Consider the following 22,741-nt stretch of genomic DNA (forward strand, 5'->3'; position numbering starts at 1 on the left):
CAAGGCGAGTGATTTCTAAACCAGTTTCTTTAAACTGGTTGTGTTTTGAACGGAGTCAAGGCCCAAGGGCAGCACGGGGGAGCGGGGCTTCGTGTGCCCGGGGTGTCCGTCCTGCTCTGCCCCAGCCCCGCTGCCAGCACAGGGCAGTGTTGGGCAGAGAGCAGAGCTGACCCACGGAGGGGCTCCGGCATCTCCTCCCCTCCCGACTCCGTGGGTCTCCTGCACAATACCAGCAGGACCCCGGCGAGACGCTGTCCTGGAGGGCTGCAGGGCTGGCTCTGGGTGTCTTCCCTGCACAAAACCGTCCAGCTTTAACCAACAAAACCGAACTGGCATCGCCCTCGGCCCCCTCCAGCCCCCGGCCCCCTCCTCCGCATCTCTGATGTCACTCATAAGTGAGCGTGAGTCATTCAGCAGTTGCCGTGGCGACGCCAGCGATGCTGGGGAGCGCGGCGCTGCCCCGCTCCCCCCAACCTTTCCGGGGGAGCAGAGGGGACCGAGCCCCCCAGCACTGAGCCCCTGGGACGTGCCATGGGCTCCCAAGCCACAGGCTGCTGCCCAGAGCCCCCCGTGACCCCCGAGGCTGCGAGGATGCCAGCGGTTGCCGCCGGTAAGTCAGCGCTGTCGGGGTTTTACCCATCCAGGGGGCTTCTGCCAGGGGTCTTAGAGCATCCGGGTATCTTCCCTGGCAGGAGAGGCAGCAGCACCCGTGCCCCAGCCCCACGGATATGGGCGTCCTTTGCAGCATCCCCTTCTCCGTGTGCTCCTGGCAGCCCCAGGGGTCTCGTCACCCCAGTTCCCAGGGCCAGCCGGGGGGGTATGGGCTGCGCTCAGCCAGCTCTGAACCCCGGGGAGTGAGGGGAGCCCGGGGCAGAGCAGTGCCGGGCAGGCATCAGCCTCAGCACATGTGGGGACCGGGGTGGTACAGCACCGCGCGTGCAGGACCAGGGCCGTACAGCCCCACACGTGTGGGTAGCATCCGTGCCTGGTGGCCCGAGTCACCGGCACCGTGCCCGCTTCGACTGGGACGGCGGGGCTGCCCCCCGTCGCAGCGGGATGGGACCCCCATGAGCCGCATTGCGTTCCAGCCCCGGGTGCTGCTGACGGCGTCGCGGCCTCTCTCCTCGCTCAGACCCGTCCTGGCACGGGGCTGCATCCTGCCCACGCAGAGCCGCAGGCTGCCTCTGCCAACCTTGGCGTGTGCCGGAGCCTTTGGAAGGGATTACAGGCAATACCTTGCTCTGGGCACCCCGGGGCGTGCAGGGAGCCCCTGTGTGCCAAGCCCTGCAGCAGGGAGGGACGTGCCGTGCGCCCCAGGGCATTAGCATCCCTGCCGGGAGTATGGGGACCGGGCTGGCCCCTGCCCGCCCCGCCGCCTGCCCGTGCCCACCGGAGGCACCTGCTCTGAGGTCCATCAGCCAGAGTTTGCTGCCGGTGGCTCGGCGGTGCTGGCGTGGCTTGGCTTCCTGCTCCGCGTCTGAGTTTTACAGTCAAGTTCTTGCCGTAAATAGGACCTGGACGAGCAGGATTGAGATGTTTCAATTACTCTGACTAATTTGTACATTAACATATTTCTCTGGCTACAGATTTGAGAGCGTTCAAGTGCAGCATGTGCAAGCTGGCAGGGACCCAAGGGAGTGAGGAAGGCAGTGTTTGTTTTGGCACCTCTCTAGAGGCAGGGCGAGAGGGGACAGGGCTGCCAGGTGAAGGGCTCAGCCACGGCACGGAGCCGGCAGCAAGGCGAACCAGGAGCCGCGTCCCACCAGACTAGCAGGAGCTAAAAATACTGAACGGGAATGAGTCGAAATGCAGTGGGAAGCCGCTGCCCGCCCCCCGCCAGACCCTGCCGTGGTGGAATTAGAGGAGCTTTAATTTGCTTTTGAGGCAGTTTCTGCTCCTTAGAAACTCTCTGGGCTGAAGCCTTGCACATCAAAGTCACCTGGAGTGCATCGCAGTGCTGTCCCCTCAGCCCAGGGCCACGTGGTTTATATTTATGGAGGGGGAAGCCTTAAAATCCAGAAATGACAGCCCTTTCCTCAAAATACCCCCTGTATCTTGAGACCATGATGGAAACTTGCCACAGGAGAAGGGAAGCACCTGGCGCGGGTACCTCCCTCCTGTGTCTGGGATGGAAGAGGTGATTTTCCAGGACCCGGCAGGCAGCTTTTGCCTTGTGCGTTCCTCGGGGGACCTGGAACAGGGTGGCCCTGGTTTTGTTCCCATGAGAACACATCCCTCTGCGCAACGAATGTAAAACTTTTCGGTGAAATAACGATGTTGTAACACGTTTTTGGAAAAGGTTGGCTGGCGTCTGCTGTGAATTCCCAAAGGTAACACTTAGCGGTGGTTCAGGACGTTGTTTTTGAGAATAACCACGCACCGACTCGTGGGGAGAGAGGAGGGTTATGTGCCGTTTTGCTGGAAGTCAGGTTATCGGTGCGCCAGGGCTTTGTGCTGCTCCGGCCACAAACCCGACGGCATTTTTTGGGGTGAAGATGCTGAGTAGGTCCGGTCTTGCTCTCGGCTATTGCACCTCGCAAAGCGCAGCCAGGAGCAGGGGGCAGATGCTGCATTTTGGAATTCAATTAGATTTTTTTCTTATTCATTTCTTCTGCCTTTGAATTATTCATTGCTTTCCAATAATGTTTAAATAGTGGTGAAGAAGTTGGAGATAAGTCATTCTCTCTTTGCATAGTTATACATTTGTGGTAAATATAGTTTTACTTTCCAAAGTGTCCTTAGGAAAAAAGTGCTTTTTAAAAAGAAATCATCTGGGTAAAGCAAATCAACAGTTCCCATTGAAATTGATTTCTGTCTGAACACCACCCAAATATGGCTGCTAAAAAGGGTTTAATGAATACAAAGATACATGGAAATATAGAAAAATCTCATTTGCTCATTAATTAGATCATGGCAACACTCAAAAACCTTTCAGCGCTCACCCAGCTGGTCCCTGGGGTCTCTCTGGCTGGGGTTGCTCAAGGAAGGACAGGGCACAGGGAAGGCACGCTGGGACCAAACCTCCTGGTACAGAAGTCCCTCTGGAAAACCTGGTGGGCTGTAAATGCTGTTGACCTGTCATCCCCCTAAACATAGCCCAGGGACTTTAAAAATAAATAACCTTGTAGATAAAAATATCTTATGCGCTAAAACCCCTCCTATTATTAATGCAAGCACTTAAAACCCACCGCCAGCGCCTCCAGAGCTGTAATTGCCGCAGATAACCGCAAGCCCGGTGAGGGAGCATGCCGCTCCTCGCAGCTGGCAAAGGAAGGTCTGGCTTCCAGCGAGCCAGCCAGGCAGGGCGAGCTGTCACCCCTCCCTCTGCCAGCTCTTCCCCCTGGCAATAACAGAGTCATTAAATAATGTTTGTACAGCACTTTGAAGATAAGTGCTAAATAGAAGTATTATTTTTAATGTGACAGGGATCGTCCTCACGCTGTGCACGCCAGCCGGGGGGAAGCCCCTCTCCGCAAGGACCGGAGCTGCCAGTGGTCCCTGCCCGGCTCGTTTGCCCCCCAGAGCAGTACGGTCCCTGGGTCCGGAGGGGCAGGAGCAGCCCCGGAGCAGCCCCACGGGCTGCCAGGGGAAGCCCAGGCGAGGCCCAAACGGCAGGCGGAGGTGCGAAGCGGTACTTCCCCTGGCATCACCTGATACACATCAAACACTTTAAGCAAGGGGAAAAGAAATAAATCTGAGTAACTTGTTGCACTCATCAGCATAATAGCTGAATTGCATGCGCATTACCTTTAGAATAATATGAATGCATGAATGAAATAGAGTCCTACTATCTGTACTTCATTTGTTTTCTTTATTTACATGAAAAATATTGCTTGTTGCACGTGGTTCCCCGATGCACAAGGCCGTGCCACTGCATATTCCTCATGAGTTACAGAACTGGATATAAGTAATTACTGACAACGGCATTATGCTGCAGGAACTGTTCCCGTGGTGCTGGTAATCGCACTGAAGTGACTGTTTTATTACTAAGAATAATATTCTGCCCTCTCCTCCTTAAGGCTGGCTATATGATGAACTGTCATAGGAAACTATTTTGTACGAGGGAGAAGAAGACATTTTGAAGCTGTCAGAGCAGCAAGTGAATGAGGAGACTGCCAGCCCCCCCTTTCACCCCCACGTTACGGTACCCCGGCTCCATTCATTCAGGCGATATTTTCAATGTCTTTTTAACCACGTCTCTTTTTCCCTAGTGAATTTCTAGTAAGACGTCACTTTTTTTGAACTTTGTAGCATGTGCCGGAGGGTGCTAAAGCCTCCCGGCATAGAGAAGACAGACTTCTCCTCCTCCTGCAGTGGTGGTGCCAGCCTTCGCCCCATGCAGCGACCTCCAGAAGCGCCCAGGCTCTAAGTCGATCCCAGCCGGGGATATTAAGTGCTCAGCACCGGGGCAAACGAGGCCCTGCAGAACTAAGCACAGGGAAGCAGATATAGCGGTGTTCAAAATTAGTCCGGGGTTGAAAATAGAGCCGTAAGGAGAGGGCTGCAGGCAGCCTGGGCTGCAAACACGCACGAGCTGCTCCTCACTGCTCTGCCGGGGCCGGCCTCAGCACTTTTGACCATCATGGCAATTTTGCAAGGATAAGAGGAAAAAATCCTCTTGATTCATTTGACTATCTTCTCTCGCTGCTCCTGAGAGCACAGGCAGGAGCTGCTGAGCAAGACTGAAGGCGAAGAACCTCTTCCCAGATAAAGCCACCCACCTTTACACGCTGCCGAGGAGCAGGGGTGGGTTAGCAAGCGCTGCCCCAGCAATGCTAATGAGGGGGCAGCTCATTAGCAGCAGGCAGCTCGGCCCCGAAGGACGCGGGTTACGCACCAGCCGGGGGGAAGAGGAGCGCAGTACGCGCCGGACCAGAGCGGTTTCCTCTTGTTTGTTCCGTGGCGGTGCTGCCTGGAGCGAAGCCATCTGTACAGCGGCCATGCTGTGGGACCGGGGTATGGTGGACCTTGCCTGACTGTGGGCAGCGCTTGAGGAGCTGGCGGAGGGAATGTCTCTCCCTCCTGCTAATAACTGTTCTTTTCCTGGGGGGAGGAAGAAAGGAGGTGAAAGATGGGCGAACACCACTTTGGAAAGCGTGGCGAGTCCTAATGGAGGACAGTAGCCGAAGCAGAAATCAGGCTACCCAGCGCGCCAAAATTCCCGAGTCATAGCCCCTCGCTCTGGTTTTTTTGCTGATTTTAGCACTATGAGCATTATGTGATGGGTAGAGACATTGCACGGAGTCCTCCCTCTCCATAAATAGTGGGAGGGAGACAGTGAAGCACGGGCTTTCATGCAATCTCCAGCAGATACGCATTTTCCTTCATCTGAAGGTGGTTTTTGTAATGCCGAGGGAGGATCCCGATTCCCTGCTGGCCTTTCTAACTGGAAGGCGCTGTTTAGTGCCACTGACGGGTCAGCTCTCGCTGTCTCTACATACCCGGGAAGCATCTCCACCCTATACGATCCCAGTGCACAGCGCGTTTATATTTCTACAGACTACACATTTTTTTACAACATAAATTTAGATCTGATGTCCTTGGGATGACAAGGGACCGATATTCTTACTCGACACGTAGTCTCACATATTGATAAATGAAACATGGTGGAAGAAACCGAAGTCCCAGGCATTCTTCCAGTACGGCGGAAAACACGCACGTGGGTTTAGCTTTGTTACATGTAATAGGTGTCGTGTCCGAATATGGTAATTTCTCAAAGGTATTGCCTCCTAGTAATTAATCTCAGAGTTCTGCTGGAAGACAAGTTGAGCAGTATTTGTCAGCTCACATGTACACCCACTCGAATGGTTAAGGAATCCAGGAGACTAACAGGAAAACTATTTCATATAGAAAAGCAATGTATCAACGTTTTCCAGAAGAAAAGCCTTGAAGCGTGGTTAGTAGTGGAGTACAGGAAAGAAACAAGTGGCACACAAATTAGAAGCTGCTGCTACTGAGTATGGGAGAGTCATTTGTTTTCTCATGGAAAAAGCAAACACGTTTAGCAATCCACTGATGACCCTCCCATTTTAAATGCAGGCTTTTTATCTCCAGGACAATTTTGAGGACACTGGTGTGGGATGGTGCCGAGTTCTCGACAAACCACTTCATCAGCAGCTACGCAGTTTCCCCAAACATCCATTTCAGGTTCCACTTACGGACACGCAAATGCCCTAAGTAACAAGAGTTTCAGGGTATTACCGTAGAGGAAGAAGCGGCAGCTCATTTCACACCGGACTGGAAGACAGCGATACGTAAACGCAGATCTGGAGGACAGCACGGTATGGGTGAAAGGGGCAGAACAAGAGGTAATTCTAAGGCCGGGATCCTGAGCGCAGCAGAAGCCTGTAGAAGGAGAGCATTCTCCTTTTACTCCCTCCTGTGCCAGACTCCCTCCTGTGCTTTTTCTCCGCAATGTTCCTTTTCTTGAGCCAAACTTTTCCACTTTTTTATTCTGAGAGTTTCAGGGGTCCAGGTAACACTGGCTTGGTTTTGCGGGGGTAGTCTGCCACCCTCTTGAAACATATTTTGTTCCTAAGTGATTCTGACAAGTTTAACAACGGGATCCATTCTTTACCTCGAGCAAAAATACGTCAGAGGAAGAAGTAGGTCAGTTTTCTCCCGGTTGCACCTTCACCCTCACATACCGGTCACCTGCTCTAAGCGTCAAAGGGCCATTCTGTTTCCCAGTCCATTTAATGCCCGATCCACCACGTAAATGAAAACATTCTTCTTGAGTTTAAGGGGATTTGGATTGGGCTCTAGCGCTTAATCTGAAAACAAGAGCAGCTTGTTATAATGATAACGTCACAAAACGTCAGCCTGTAAAAACTACTGAAAACCGAACTCTTCGAACGGAGATTATAAAACAGCCAGCAAGTTGTTTGCAGAGCCCGTCTGCTTTAATTGCGTACAATCTTGCAGTATGGAGGAGTGATAGAGGCTGGAACAACCTTTGAACGCCAGATCGTATTTCCTGATGACACGAGGCAGAATGCCCTCCGCTTGCACTTTGAAAAGATATAGGGAAATAAATGTTGAATCTTAAGGCAGACCCAAATTAATCTTTAATGATTTTGAAACATTTATGTAATCTACCAGTTACACGCAGCAAAAAATTATTTATGAGAATCATAACAAAGGAAATTAGGTAGAATAAGGTCAGTCTGCTATCACTGTTGGGCAGCTAAACTTATAATCACGTTTTCAGTAGCTGGATATTAAGATAATTCATCTATCCAGCACAGGCATTAAAGGCTCGAACCTCTACTCACGTAATCACGTAGCGCCACTTTTCAGATGAGCCCTGAAACTCACTTGTCAAGCGAGTTGATCTGCAGGATCTAGTTCTGATCACAAACGCAGTGCGCAGCACAGGGTGGGATGAGCCTGAAGGTCTCCGTGCGGGCGGCAGGACACCGGCCTCTACACGGTGGCTGGTAGACAACAGTGTCTGACTGCACCCAGCAGAACGGCCCTAAGGTGGTGTTGATAGTCTAACTGCACCCAGCAAAGAACGACAGCCAACGTATTATACCTGTCAAACATTCCTCGCTGTTATCTATGGATGACATAAACCAGGTGAAGAAATTCTCTATTTGCTAAGACACACACAAGATGCGGAAGCCAGGCTTCTGCCTGAAAACCATCTTTGACATCCCTTGATCATGAGCAGATACCAACACATCCAGTCTTGGGGGAAATTATTTGTAATAACCTGAAGAAAAGTATCGCTGATTATCAACCAATGTTTTGTCAAGCGTGGTTGGCAGCAGAGAGAGATCTCAATCCCTCACGTGATTAAGCAAACGTCTGATTTTTACTACAGCAGGCTTTATTGTGTACCTAAAGGTTTCCACAGCCAGTGATTTACCATCGAGAGACAATATTTTATTGGCATTTCTGTGCTTCCCTGCGTTAAAACGGAAGCCCGAGTGAAGATGGCAACAGGTTGTGGCACGGCCGTGAAGAGGCACACCGGGCTGCCAGGACGAGGAAGGGAACAACGGGCTGGCGGTGGCGGAGCTCAGCCGCACGCCGGTCACTGCCAAACCCCCCGACCCCGCAGCTCTGCCTGCGAGCTGGTTCCCTAACCCCGTGCGAGCCCCGCGGGTGTCCCGGGCTGCGGGTTACGAGGACCAGGACCTGCCTGACAGAGCTGCTGTGCAGTATGGATGGGGAAGCGGCTCAAGCCACTCTCACCGTTCACCCCGGTTTAACCAGAAAGGCTCCGTCACCGCCACGACTCCCCCACGGCGGACCCCGGGGCTCGGATAACCGTAGCCGCGGCCAGGAAGCCGCAGCACGGGGCCACCACCCGGGGAGGCGGCCGGACTCCCTCCCTCACGAGGGGGAAGACTGCGGCCTGAGCAGGCCTGGGGCCTCTCGTGCCTCCCGCGGGCTGCGGGGCCTGGCGGGGCGCTGAGGATGCGTGGGCTCACCCGGCCCCCGGCAGCTCCGCGCAACGGGCCCGCCACACGGGCCGGGGCAGGGCTACCACAGCCCCGGGGCTGCGCCCTGCCCTGCCCTGCCCTGCCCAGGCCTGGGGCGGCCCGGCGGGGCAGGAGGCGGCGGGGCCGTGAGGGAAGAAGGGCTCCCCGCGCCGCGCGGGCCGGTCCCCGTTCCCCCGGCAACGGTTGCCTAGCGAGGGCCGCAGGCGGCCGAGCCTCGCGCCTGCGCACTGCTGCCCCCCCCCACCCGCCGGCCCGGGCCTGGCGGCGCGCGCGGGAGAGGGCCCCGCCTCCTTTCCCGCCGAGCGCGCGCCGCCCGGGCCGGCCGGGAGAGGAGGAGGAGGAGGACGAGGAGAGGGGGGGGGGAGAGAGGGCGCGCGCGCGAGGCGGGCGCATGCGCGCGCGCGCGGTCCCGAGCGTCGGCAGCCCCGGCCCGACGGCGGCGGCGGCGGCAGCGGCGGCTCCCTCCCTCCCTCCCTCCCTCCCTCCCGGCCGCCCTCCTGCACCGCCGCCGGCCCCGGCCCGCCGGGCCTCCCCCCGCCTCTCGGCGCGCCGGCGGGGCCCCGGGCGCCGCGGCGGCGGCCCCTCCCGCCCCGGGGATGAGGCAGCGGTAGCGCGGAAAGGTGAGGCGGCGGGGCCTGTAGGCCGCGGCGGGCGGGCGTGAGGGGGGAGCGGCGGCGGGGGCTCGGCGGCTCCCGTGTGCGGAGCAGCCTCCCGGCGCCGGGTGGGCTGCGCCCCTCTCCCTCCTCCTCCTCCTCCTCCTCCTCCCTCTCCTCCTCCTCCTCCCGGGTGGGGGCGGGGATGCGGGCTGGGCCGCGGCGGGGAGGGGGAGCCGCCGTTCCCCCTGCCCTCCTCCGGCACGGCGCGGCTTCCCGCCGCCCGGCGGGGCGAGCGGCGCGGGGCGGCGCGGGCATGGGGGTGCGGGCGAGAAACCTCTGCTGCTTCTCCCGGGCGAGGCGAGGGAAGGAGCCCCAGGTGCTGCCCCGGGCCTGCCCCGGCCCCCGGCGCGGCCCCGCGGGGGCGGGGGCGGTGCGGGGCGGGGGCCGCGGTACCTGCGCGCATTGTTCGGCTGCCAGGCGGCCGGGGGGGGGGGGACGGCGGTGCGGGGGCCGCGGGGGGCGAGCGGCGGGGGGCGGAGGGGGAGCGCCCCAGCCTTTCTTTATCGCTGCGGTCGGGCAGGTGCTGGGCTGCTCCTTTCTTCTTTGGCAAACGCGGGCCGTGGCAGAGGGCTTTCTGTGAGCAAATCCGCGGCTGACGAGGAAAGGGATGCTGGCTCGGGGCTCGGATGTCCTTTGATTTCCGAGTGGATTTTAAATTGCTAAATAAGCCCTTCCAATGAAAATCCTGAAGGATGTCGGGCCTGTGGTGTTCAGCCCGCCGTATTGTGGCTGGTATAATGCGCGCTGGCGATCCATTCAGCCAACTCCTCTTCTGTGCGGTTTTGAAAATGCGATGGGAGCGATTGCCTGTGTAAAAGTCCGCTGTCTTTTGTTTTTGTTTTAGATGGTGGATGTTGATGTTTGTGCGGGTGGAGATAGTGCCAGAAGAAAAATGGATGCCCTGACAGATAGTGCAGTTGAGATTGTCCCTTTGGAGCTCTACGATTCAGCCAGAGCAAAAATAGCTGCTAATCTACAATGGATCTGTGCTAAAGCCTACGGAATAGGTAAGATCACTTTTATCAGGAAGTCACTCTTGGTTTTCTTCTTGCTTTGTCTGTCTCCCCTGCTATTCCAGAAGTAATTAAATTGGGCTTAAATCAGCTTTGTTTTAAATATCAGTAATATGACAGTCTGTTCTCTTGTAGCGTTACGTGTTTCCTGGTACCTTTGACAGGAATAATGGAACTATGTGAGATGCCCTGAATCAGCAAACCTAATGGTGAACGCTCGCAGATTGTGCTTGTGAAGAATGCATACCTCAAAATGTTTAAATCCTCATTTTAGCTAAGTAGACTTTCTTCCACAGAACTGTATGTCAGTGCTTGCAGGCCCCGAGTCCCTCCAGGCTGTGAAGGCTTTAGTGTGCTTCCTTGTCTAGTCATCTTGGCCGACGGATGCTAGAACCTTGATACCCTTTGTGTGCTCAGTTAGGACTTTTTTTTTTTTTTTTTGTGTCAGATTGTGGGTTTTGTTTCAAAATGAACTAAAAAGCAATCTGTTTATGATCGGCAGCTTGACTGAACAGGTACACTTTGTCTGCGTTCTGTGACATTAAACAGCAAGTTGTAGGTGATAGGGGAGTTCTTCTTTCCCTTATGTCGTCATAAACCTTTACAGTCAAACATGGAAAAATAAAGATTCTTGGAGTATCATTTGAACAGCATTTTCCTGGCATCTGTTGAAATTTGCTTTTTTGTTTTGAACTAGATCTATCTGTCTAGTCTGAATTAGTGTTACTAGATAAATCTTTCGAGTTTAAGTAGCTTCATTATGAAGAAATATGATGGAATACTTGTGGTTTTTGTTTATCCAGAACAAAACACATAATAAAAACATGTTCAGAATCTTGTTTTGGAAAATGAGGTAGCCCTGTTAATCTAAGTCTAATTCACCAAACTCATAATGTGCTTAATGGATTAGCACTAGCTTACTTTGTGACAAGGCTGAAGAAAAGCAGTCCATTCTGGCAGTTAAATATTAATCCTTGTTGGAATATTTTTCTAAATTATTTTTGGTTTTTAATATTTCCAGCTCTGTCAGTGTTATCATCTTAATGATTGTGGTGAAAATAGAAAATCGTGGGTTTATAATGTTTAATATTAGTGAAGGTATTTCATTACAAGCAACAAGAGACCAAAAAAACCCCCATTTATCAGATGACGTTTAAAAAAAGTGGGAATTTTGGGAGGGTGTTAGTAAATCATTGATAACTTAAAAGAACTGAACAGGCATTTCCTCATGTAAATATCTTTCATTTGCTGGGATTGTTTGTTATGTTTCCTGAGCACTTTTCAGTGATCAGAGATAAAATGGATATTCCAGACATGGAGACGGACTATTTATATTATGACTTTGTTTCGAAAGAAAGCTAATCCTAAATTAGAATTGACCGCCGTGGCTCCTACGCTGCAGAGAAGCTTTATGGCCTCGTGTTTCTTGGTAGTGTCTTCTGGGGCTCCAGAACTCCAGGTTGTATCTGTACGTCTTGGACCAGTTAAAGGGTTAACAGCAACTCTGTTTATGCACTCGACAGCGCAGACTTACGTTGAATAAGTATTTGGTTTTCTTTTGACTAAAAATTTTGGAGAAGAAACCCACCTTTCGTAATGACAATGATGTGATCTCTAGCATAGAGAAGGCTGTAGCAGCGTTTGCCAGTTGTTCCGCTTGTATTTAGGCTCGCTCAGGTTACATTTTAATAGAAGTTAAATGCCATGAACAGTAGGAAAAAAAGTATTTTTGCTGGGGCTTTTGGTGTTGCGTTGTTGGTTAGCTCCAGTGAGTAAGGTTGGTTGTGTGTGTATCCTTGCAGGACCACAGCCCACGGAAATTTAGTCTGATTTTTGAAATGGCTCCTGCAAGGCATTGTCACATAGTAACCATTACTTCTGGAATAGCATTGCAAAATACTTAGAAATTTATAAGCCTCTTTAATTCATAGAGAGATGGGTTTAAAAAGGTTTCCTATGTGATTATAATTTTGAATAATATTTGAACTTAATACATTACTTGTCGTCTCTCAGGGTTTTCTTTTTGTGTTAAGATATTGGATGTTGTTCAGTGGGTCTTAGGCAGCTACCAGGCAATTGTGAATTTGTTATATAAAATCTCCCTAGGCAGATGGAAGTTTGGGGGGGGCTTTTTTGTTATTTTAGACTTAGTTCTGGTCAATTGGGTGGGAAAAAAAAATGCTTCTCTGTTTATAATATTAAAACACTGTCTTATGTTCTGAAGTAATTCTTACCTGATAGGGTTTCCGTAACTGCCTTCAAGTGGCTAAGTAAAGAGTGTTTTTCTGAAATGTTAGATTTGGAACTGACATATATGAATTGACGTAATTTTGTGCCTTAATCTTACAAATGCCGGTGCGTATCCTGGATTTTGTTTTCATCTGGGTAAGGCTAAGCTCGTGCTGAAGTGTGGGAACGGTCAAGAACAGGAATTTGATTCTAGTGTAGACTGTTACTGAAAGTCATTCATTACTGCAGGTTTTGCCTGAAAATGTATTTTCTGTTTACTGTTACAGGATATTTGAATTCTCCACATCTAAGCTGTCATCTAAGTAGAAAAATTCTTCATCCTTTCTTTTTTTCCTCAAGGACAAATTACTGAGAGCATGCATGATGATGGAGCATGCAATATGGAGCAAACATAATTTGGAGTTGAACTCCTAGTTTGGGCTTTGTTTCATTTGATGATGTATTCCTCCTTTGTTCCCTTCTGGCCGTGAAAAGAGGGAATTTTGGTAGCCAAACAACTGAGCACAGCTACCTTCTCTCTTCAACACAAATACTGTTAGAGAGACAACCCCTCTTCTTGCATAGGAATTGGGCTGAATGGTTTGTTTCTGGAAGCCCCTAGCTCCTCCTGTCTGCCTGGGGTGGCTGCCTGGTTGTCGCAGATGGACTCCAGAGGGAGGTCTTACAACTGTTTGTCCGAATTCCAGAAGACAGAGGGGAAGGATGTTGTGGAGGAAGGTGTTTCCCCATTGGTGTCACCCCCCTCCCTCTCCCCAAATAAATCCGGGAGGATCACTCTGTCATGGATCACTCTAAAAGTCTGTGCACAAACATCTGGAAACCTTCTATACACTTGAGAGATTATAAAGTCCGTTTAGCTGAGACGGTAGTTTAGGGAATGGAATTTGTTTAGAACAGAATTCGCTTTTTCATCAGCAAACTTTGATTAGAACCAAATGTGCACGTTAAGGAATTCTATCAGCAGTGTGAAAATACAATTCATAATGTTTAAGTGGCCGAGGAGCAAGGGTGCCACTGAGTTTGTGGAACTTTAGTTCACAGGAGGCGAGTGTGGGAGGTTTAGAGAGGCTTGGCAAGCCGTCCGTGGGAGAGAGCAGTTTTTCACAGTCGGTGGAATGAACCAGATTGCCAAGCAGTAACAGGGCCACGCGCCGCGCAAAGCTGCGCAGAGGGAAACGGACCTGGTCTTCCAGCGCCACTGTCCCCTCGGGCTCTGAGCAGCAGCGGTCGGAACGAACATGACTAGTCCGTTTTTTGGTACAACTTGGGAAAATAGACAATGAAAAATTTTGATTTCTCAGCAGATTTAGTTAGTACAGCATTAATTTATGTGTAGAAATTACGTTTTCCATCATTGCGGTTATAATGTTACAATTTAGATATAGGGGGAGTATATGGAAGTTTTTCAGTGTTGCAGCTTGCTGTGAGCAAGTGGGTTGTTTGCAACCCTTTCCATAACAAATGTTGTTGCTTCTTTAAAACGGTTTGTAAAATTCGGATTTTTCAACACGAACTTGGTGGGTTTTACTTACTTATTAGGGCTAGGAACTTTACATAGTTTCCAGACTTAATGCTAACATTAGCCTGAGACCTTTGGCAAGATACAGGCAGGAAAGCCAAGGACTAATGTAATGCATTGTAGGGGAAATGCAAGTTGTGGCTTTTTTTGGTCTTTTAAGTACTTAATACTTACCTGTTAAATAAGGTTTTACAGTACTGTAATAGCTACCCGCAGTTATCGGTTGGTAGAGGCAGTGTGAGCATGTTTCCTGGGCTAAATTGCCTAAATCCCTGGGTTCCCTGCTTCTATTCTTTGTCAGCTTTCTTCTCAGGTCCATAGTAAAAATATTTTTAAGCAAGCTGTTGTGTTTTGCAAATATTCAATAGTCAAACATTTGTTTCTTTAATAATGCCCGTTTCATAAACACTGAATATTCCTTGTGTGAAGTTTACAAGGGTGAAGAATTCCATAACTATTTTGTCTCTTCTGCTTCATCCAGGTGTGTGGCTTTATGCTTGATCAAAAGATACAATAATGAGAGTGTGGTCACTCTCGCCAGCAGTATACAAAGTCTTTAGCTTGTTTTTTTTTCTGCCTGTTGTATGTAAATTTTCATGTGTAATATTACAGATCACTTAAGGAGTTTATAAAACAGTTCTGTAATGAGAACCAACAAAGAATGTTTTTATTGTAATGCAGGTGGTCTTAGTTGCAGAGAACGTGTAGCTTCTGCTCATGATCTGCAGCTTAGAGGACATCCATACGGTACTAAATAATTCTGTGAACAGATACTGATAAGAATGAAATCCTACTCAGAATTTGAATAAGCTTCGTTCTGTTTACCATGATGCTTTGGCTCTCTTTCCATGTGAAACCAGTTCTTCATGCTTCTGGAGGTAAAATAAGATCTGGGGTGTATCCACATCTCCAGTTCAAGGGATAAGTCAAATTTGTTCAGATTGCTGCATTTTTCTTTATCAAATTGTAATCAGGAGTTGTCTTTGAACAGGCTTTTGTAAGTGAGGTGATAAAGAAATGGTCCCTGCCCTAAAGCAAGGAGACGAGAGGTTGGCAATAATTGTCTCTCTGATGGTTGTTACAAGGGAAGTTATTTTTTGTGATCCTGTAAACTATGTTGTACACAATGATTTACACTTGGAACTGACAGTTTTTTGAGAGATTAGAACTCGTTGATACGATGGAACAGACCAAAAGAATTGCTTCATGAGAAATTACAGTGGTTTATTTTTGAGTCCTTCGTCTCTTATAAAAATAGTTGGTAGAGGTATCTCTCCAGTAGGCTCAGTGGGGCAAGAACACTTAAGAGTTTATGCTGCTGAAACTTGGAAAAAATACATTATTACTTTGTTTTTATGTGTGGGAAACAGCAAAAATGAGCGGTTTTGCTCTGTAATAAGCTGACTGCATGCAACTAAGTAACATGGTATAAAATTTACATAAAATCCATGTGTGAAAGAGATCCAGTCAACTCTGAGTGTAGCATGATAAATTCTTCGACAATTCTTGATAGAAAACTTAGGACAAACTGAATTAATGATATATGCCTTCGCAGATCTGATTGCCAGGTTACGTGCCATTGTTTTCAAGTTGCTATAAAAACACTGGTAGTTTTTAAGTTTTATGTCTTTTGAACACCTCAGTTTGTCTAAAACTGGCAACTCTAAAGCTTGCGTTGAAGTTGATGCTAACGTTTTCCTGGGGTTAACAACTCAGAAAGCACATTAGGAAAACAGAAGGTGTTTGCAAGCTTTTCATTAACATGCAATAGTAACAAAAAAGTGACTTCCTTTTGGAGTTAAGATGGTATCGGAGACCTTTTTATAAGCAAAAAAAAAAAAAAGGACATGGTTTAATTGGTTTTGGTTTGCTTTGGTAGGATTTGTTAAACTGCTTGAGCAGACATTTTTGTAGCTATAGCTTAGAAGTTAATTGCTCAGAAGTTAATTTTTCCGAATGCCAAAGCATAAATGTGTAAAAATACAAGTTTTAATGAACTGAATTTTTCTAACATCTAAGTTCAGTTATAGGTCATGAAAGTAAGGTGTTGAAAAAGATGCTTATAGAAACTGGGACTTGGAAAGATTGGGACATTTTCTTCAAAAAGAGCATTGACACATTCTGTAGCAAGGCAAGCAAAAAGCATATGACACGTTTGGAGTTTGCCCGATCCGTAAAAACTGGGGAGAAAAGCTATCCATAATACCAGTGGCGATTTGTGTATCCATGGTGTGGTATTTAAATTAGTGTTAGGTTAACTCTGATGGTGTATAATTGTTCTAAAACTGACAATGTATTTCTGAGATTTTTGGCAATGTGGCAGTTTTGACATTTTTAAGGGGGTTTTGGAGACTGAGCAGACCTGAGTGCTGCAAGTGTTTTATGTGGCACTGTACTACAGATAAGAATAATTAGCAGAGATGTGAAAGATAAGAGAGGTCTCTTACGTTGCACTTTCAGATGCGCACTTCAGGTATTGAAGACAGCTCACAATTAGAGCACTTCTTGTGTCTGTGGCAGTCTAGGAGGGCTGCGTTACCCTGTTTGGGATAATTGCATCGCGTACAGGACATCTACAACTATGATATTTGGAAGTTTCTCAACTCAGAGTTACATACTTCTATAGCTTCCTTTTTGCATTACAGGTTTTCCTGCCGTTTATTTCTCATTTATTTGTGCTTGCCATCTGGATATTACGACTATGGCCGGTATGAAATAAATTTGAATTAAATAGTAAAATTAATATTACCACTCTTGAGCTTTGATGTGGTTTTTATATCTTAAAATTTCTGTGGGCCTTTAGTCAGGACATCAAATTAGTTACAAAACGTTCCTTTCTGTCACAGGCAAATTTAGCTGGCAGAAGTGTTGTATACACTAACGTAGAAAATAAAACTGGGCAAGTGTTTACAGTGAAATAAGTTGCAATTATGGGAGGATTAATGTTTACAAATAACTTCTTATGACAGTATTCAAATTATTAATCCTGCCCCCCCCCCCCCCCCCCCCAGTATCTTTAATACTGATCAATCCAAATCCATTCAGTCCTTAAGCAGTTATATGGAGATCAGAAACATGAAGTTAGAGGGTTCTTCAGTATAGAAGAAAAAGATTTCAGATCTCTTGACAGGACGTTCAGACTAAAGAACAGTAGCCAAGATACAAGGTGTGTATATATATAATTTTTTTAATATATTGATTTCTGTGACCTGGAATCTCATCGCTAAGAACTAGATCCATTTATTGTTAGAAAAAGCTTTTAAAAATCATTCAAATGTTGCTAGTTTAAATGAAAATTAATGTGGGAGGTCTTGGTGCCCCTGTTACACAGGAAGCTGAGCATCATGTTCCAATAGTCGCTTCTGTTCTAATAATTTGTCTAAAGATCCCAATCCAATAGATTGTATCCCTTGTGGGTGTGTTAGTGTTGAAGAGAATGCTGTTTGCTTTCTGTAGTTACAGTCTATAAAATAATCGCAGCGGGCCCTGTGGAAAAGGGACCTGAAGAAAAGCCGAAGCGAGCTGTCTGTTTGCTGGTGCAGCGGTCGGCACAGCTAGCTGGGCAGCTGATGTGCTGGAGGAAGGTCAGGGTTCCTTTGTCCAGCCATTACTCGCAGCGCGGTTCCAGACAGTCACCTCGGTTACCCCGCTCTGCGGTGGTCTGTGGAGCTGGTGGAGGGCAGATGTTCGTACTAAAACCCGCATCGAAGTACTTCAGATTTCGGATGTTTTGAATTTGCATTTTTTCGTTTTAAAAAAGCCTTCAAAACTTGGAGTGGTGCTAATGCTCTTACCAGAAATGTACTTCTTCACGGGTATTTTATGAGCTAGTATTCTATTATTTCCTTTCACAAATAATTTTAGTAAAAAGCAATGTATCTTTGGTTGTTAAAGGTGTAGCTGCTTGTAATGAAGCTAAAATGTTGAATTATATGAGCTGCTTTACGTTTTGATTTTTGGATCTTCCCCGGTCTTTAGAAATGGGAGCTCTAGTTCTCTTTCTGGAAATGGCAATGACCATTAAATGGAATTAGCTTTCAACAGCCTTTGATTTTAGGTCAGGTTGACTAATATTAAGAAGATTAAAAATATTTGAATTTATTATCTATTTCACTGAAAATGGACACCCAGGTTAACAAATGCTACTTACGTACTGCCAGTGGGGTTTTATCGTCTCTCCCAACCATCTTCAGTGTATCACAGCATTCAATGTCATGTAAAGAAAAATAGTGATCTTAATTTTTAAAAACTTCAAAAAGCTTTCCATTGTGAAAAATAGGGGCAGTACTGTATGACTAACTGAGTAGCTGTTACGACAACACTGGTTTATGACATATTTTTATTTAAGTGAAATGTACTTCTGGCTCATGTAATTGATAACATTCTGTCTCAGTTTCTCTTCTTTATGAACATTAAGTGCTCTGCAGTATACAAATACTGTGCGGCTTATTTTGCAGTTCAAAGATGCTATGGGTAGGAGGTTTTTTATATCGGGAAATTTAATTATTCTGGAAATGAGCTGAATGAAAAGTAAATATGCTGCCAAATTAATAATTCTTTTAACTGTAGATGTACATATTTAAAATGAACTGCTGAAGTGACTTCGGGGGAAGATCTTCAGAATGACTGGATAGCGTAAGATAGAATTCTGTGTTTGAAAATTATGAAATGTTGGGCTTCTATTAAGACAACATGCTTGAGGCTAGAAAGTATTTTTCCTGGAGTTGAAGATTCTCATTATAACCGCTAGGCTATTATAAAGATCAATAGCTTCTAGTCTGATTCCTGAATATGGGTAGAAGTATTTATTTTGGGATATATCTATTTTTAACTTGTTTTATGTCTTTTCAGTAACATCAAGAAACTGTTGCTTCCGCTTTCAACTGTTGTAATGGGTTGACATTTGCATTGTGTTGCAGTGTTACAACCTTTAACACTGGCAGTACTTCAGCTAGCAACATAAGGACTTGAAATGTCTTAGACCTGTTTAGAGTGATCAGAGTATTAGTTGCTGTTAGTGCCTTTCTTTCCTGCCAGCTATGAAGCTGTGCTGATTAGTAGCGAAAGTGTAAGTCTTTATGAGGGTTGGGAACTGGTGGGGAAGAAGTGGTGTGCGAGGATGAAGTCTTCTGTGTTGTTAATTTTTAACTTGCATGTAAATTACTACACTCAGGATCTGCGTTCAGTTTGGTAAAGTCATAAGACAGCTTGTGGAAATCGTGCTATTCCAAAAGCAGTTAATTTTAGACTTGGTTTAAAATTCATGTTGAATCCAAATCCAAGTGGAATGGTTTTGCTTCATAGGCTTTAACTTTTATATAAAGGCTGAAAAGCTTCAATGCTCTTGTCTTCAAAAACATAGACAATCAGCTCACTGGGGACTCAATTGCTTTGCAAACAATTTGAAAATGCTCAAGGTTTTAGTCAGATATTTTGGTCTTTTTATGAACTTTGGCAGTTTAGAACCAAGAAATAGGTGGCTTGGTTTTCTTCAATTTGAGAATGTTTGGCTGGCCCCTCTCAGTGACTGAGCGTTGCAGTTATTTAATTGCTGTGCACAGATGTTTTGGGATATTGCTTGAAGTAGCTGTAAATTTTGCTTTGAAGATATATATACTTTGCCCATCTGATACACGGAGCATTTTAGCCTGTGATCTCAGTAAATGATTTATAATTCCAAATAAAATTAAAATACTAATAATATGCACTAATCAGTAGAGGTGATAGTGTATCATTCCGATTAAGCTGGGTCTTATTCAAGGAAGCAGCTAGAGATGCGTAGAGGACAGTGGGACTTTTGTCCATGTTGAAGTGCTTTCTTGAGAGGGACTCCAGTATCTTGAGAAAGCTAACTGGTAATGTATGGGATTTTTACTGAAGTATGTATATGGCGGCAGCCAATTATATATGCTTTACTTAATTAAAATTTAAGCACAAAGACCTATTGAAAACAATTTGCAGTATGAAACTGCAGACTTAATTACATTCAGTATTTTTTGTGCTTGGGTTTTTTTTGTTCTTTCATATGCTATCTTTGAATGAAAGTAAAAATGTTTGCTTTTGTTTATAACTGATGCCACTTACTTGTTGAAACTTTTCTTCGTTGTTTCAGATAATGTCCCAGAGGAGCTGAAGGACCCATTTTACATAGATCAATATGAGCAAGAACATATTAAACCACCCGTCATCAAGCTGCTGCTGTCCAGCGAGCTGTACTGTCGTGTCTGTAGCCTCATTCTGAAGGGGGATCAGGTGGCTGCTCTGCAGGGACACCAGTCAGTGATCCAGGCTCTGTCTCGAAAAGGGATTTACGTCATGGAGAGTGATGATACACCTGTGTCTGAATCTGATCTGGGCTGTGCACCAATCAAAATGGTTAGCTTAATTAAATCCACCTAATGATCGTCTTTTTATTTAACACTATTTAAAATAGTTAATGGAATGAAGAGCTCTTAATTTCTAGGTCGCTAACCTCAGGAATTTTTCATTTTAAATACAGTTAGAATATAGAATTTTTTTCTTCAAGGATTTTATTTTTCAATACTCATTGTTTTCTGCTTTTAGAGTTCTCATATGGCAATGATTGATGCTCTTATGATGGCCTATACTGTAGAAATGATCAGCATTGAAAAGGTGGTTGCTAGTGTCAAGCGTTTTTCTACATTCAGTGCCTCAAAAGAACTGCCCTATGATTTAGAGGATGCAATGGTTTTCTGGATTAATAAGGTAAAATTTGCCTGTTTCTTATTGTCACTTTTCGGATTTTTAAAAAGGTTCTGATGAGTGTCTTCCCTCCATCTTTCTTACCTGTGCATTTCTATCATCTTTTCCACTTCAGATGAAGAGAACTGCTTTAATTACTGTGGTGTTACCTCAAGTCCAATGGTAGCTGGGTATAATATCCTCCTAATACGGATAATTATTAATGGTATTTGATTCCCTTATCACTGCAACGTATTCTAATTTCTTCTTCTTGCTTGGCTTCCCAAGGTTTCCCTATGCATTGGGAAAGAGAATCAGACTAGCAGGGAAATGCAATTTCTTTTTCTTAGGGATGCTGTAATAAAGCTGGTAAACTTTTCAAGGCAAATTTTAAAATAAAGAAGATAATTAAGAACTAAATTAGGAAAACCATAGAAATTGGGTTCTTTATTTTCAGATGAGCTGCTATGAGGTTTTTTGTTTGGTGGTGTTTTTTTTTAGGTGAAGCATCATTTCATGTTAAATTACAGGATAGACTTAATTCTGACTAGCTTGAATACATTTAACAGAAATACTGAAACTTTTCGAAGGGTAGAAGTTAAGTTACTGAAACCCTTTCGAGAGACAACAGAGTCACATTCCAAAGAGAATGTCTCCTTTGCAAACCCAGGATTCCCTTGTTGTGATTATAGCTACTGCTAAGATAGTTGGTCTGTAAGATAGTTGGTCTTGAAAACTGTTTTAACACATTCTTCTATGAGCTTTTTATGTTTGTAGAACGAATTGACGATTAAGTAAGGGGAGGAAGAAGAAAACTTGACTTGTGGAAACATATATTCAGATATATTTTAATATCTTTTCTATGCTATGCCCTTTTAGGTGAACCTTAAAATGAGAGAGATAACAGAGAAAGAGATGAAATTAAAACAGCAACTAATGGAAAGTCCAGGGCACCAAAAGGTAAAACAAATTTGTCTTCAGTTGTGATTTTGTGTATTGATGATTTAAATATAAACATCTGAGTATTTTCTTTGTCAGAGAAATGTGAGGCATCCAGTCCTCGAAACTCCTGAGGTTTTTGCATGCAATTTGTTTTGTGTCTATCATCAGTGCCCTTCCTTACCTTTCAAGCCCCCTGGTATCTTCTGATTTTCCTGTATGTTTCAGTTGGATTAAAAGAACTTGTTTCAACTTAAAATAACTTGTATCAACTTTACGTGGATAAATATGACTCCGCTTTCACAGCACAAAATATATATTATATATTTTGAAAGCTCTTGGGGCATATTCATTTTGCATGGGTTAGTTGTCTAACGTATGTTCAGAGGCTTATTCAAGTTCTATCTAGTAAGCATACTCTTGGCATTCGAATGTTATATGTGTGTGCTTGTAGTTTTTTCCACCTTTTTCCCTTGGAATTATATCACAATGCACTAACATTGCAAAATATAGTACACTTTCATTTCTGGAGAATGTAAAATAGATCTTTCTCAAACATAATGCGTATCAGTTATCTGAGCTCCCAATTTATGATTTTATGAAGACTTAAGAAAACCTGCTGTGTTCTTTCCCCAAATTGGCATTGCTGTGCGAAGGGGATAAAAGTGTGACGTATGAACAAAGCACAATTGTTTAACTTTCATGTTAGTGGCAAAGGCTTTTTATGTGCTTTTTATGTAAAATAATATCCTGCAATGATAAGGGGCTAAGGAGCTGTTTAATTTACAAGTTGATGTGTGGTCTGAAGGATCTCTCTGACTATTTGACTCCCTATTGACTTTTGGGTCTCATTTTAATGTTTTTAAATCTAAATTTCTAGGCTACAACCCCTCTAAAATATGAAAGTGTTTATTGCTGATGTGCATTAAGTATTACTGCTTTTAACTTGCATTGCTGATGTTCCTTTCCTATTCCTACGTTCCTTTCCTTGCTTCCTGAGCAGTCTCCTTCCAAATGGTATTGGAAATTAGTACCTGTAAGTGAACTACTTTTACACCAGTTGTCATCCACAAAATCATGGCTTTTTAAATTTCTTCAGAGTGTTTGCTTCCACAAAATCATGGCTTTTTAAATTTCTTCAGAGTGTTTGCTTCCATTACAACGCTTCTTAGATTGTCTTTGAAAAAAAACTGTGTAAGCTTTTGGGTC

At 45.9% G+C, this 22,741-nt stretch overlaps 1 protein-coding gene across 3 annotated transcripts in view; it reads left to right on the forward strand.

Moving 5' to 3' along the window:
• Positions 1-448: 448 nt before the first annotated feature.
• The window catches only part of CAMSAP1 (calmodulin regulated spectrin associated protein 1), a 39,759-nt gene continuing 17,466 nt past the window's right edge, over positions 449-22,741 (forward strand). The window contains exons 1-6 of one of the 3 annotated variants that reach the window (XM_076355684.1): positions 449-610; positions 9,954-10,116; positions 20,004-20,266; positions 20,456-20,617; positions 21,473-21,553; positions 22,536-22,568. In XM_076355684.1, coding sequence (XP_076211799.1) covers positions 9,954-10,116; positions 20,004-20,266; positions 20,456-20,617; positions 21,473-21,553; positions 22,536-22,568 — 702 coding nt within the window. In that variant the 5' untranslated portion in view covers positions 449-610. Of the gene's footprint in view, positions 611-9,011; positions 9,074-9,408; positions 9,426-9,953; positions 10,117-20,003; positions 20,267-20,455; positions 20,618-21,472; positions 21,554-22,535; positions 22,569-22,741 lie in introns of those variants that run through there. The other 2 variants (XM_076355686.1, XM_076355683.1) reach the window with 2 other exon arrangements.

Source organism: Aptenodytes patagonicus, chromosome 18 (assembly GCF_965638725.1).
Source record: "Aptenodytes patagonicus chromosome 18, bAptPat1.pri.cur, whole genome shotgun sequence".
Classification (NCBI taxonomy): domain Eukaryota; kingdom Metazoa; phylum Chordata; class Aves; order Sphenisciformes; family Spheniscidae; genus Aptenodytes; species Aptenodytes patagonicus.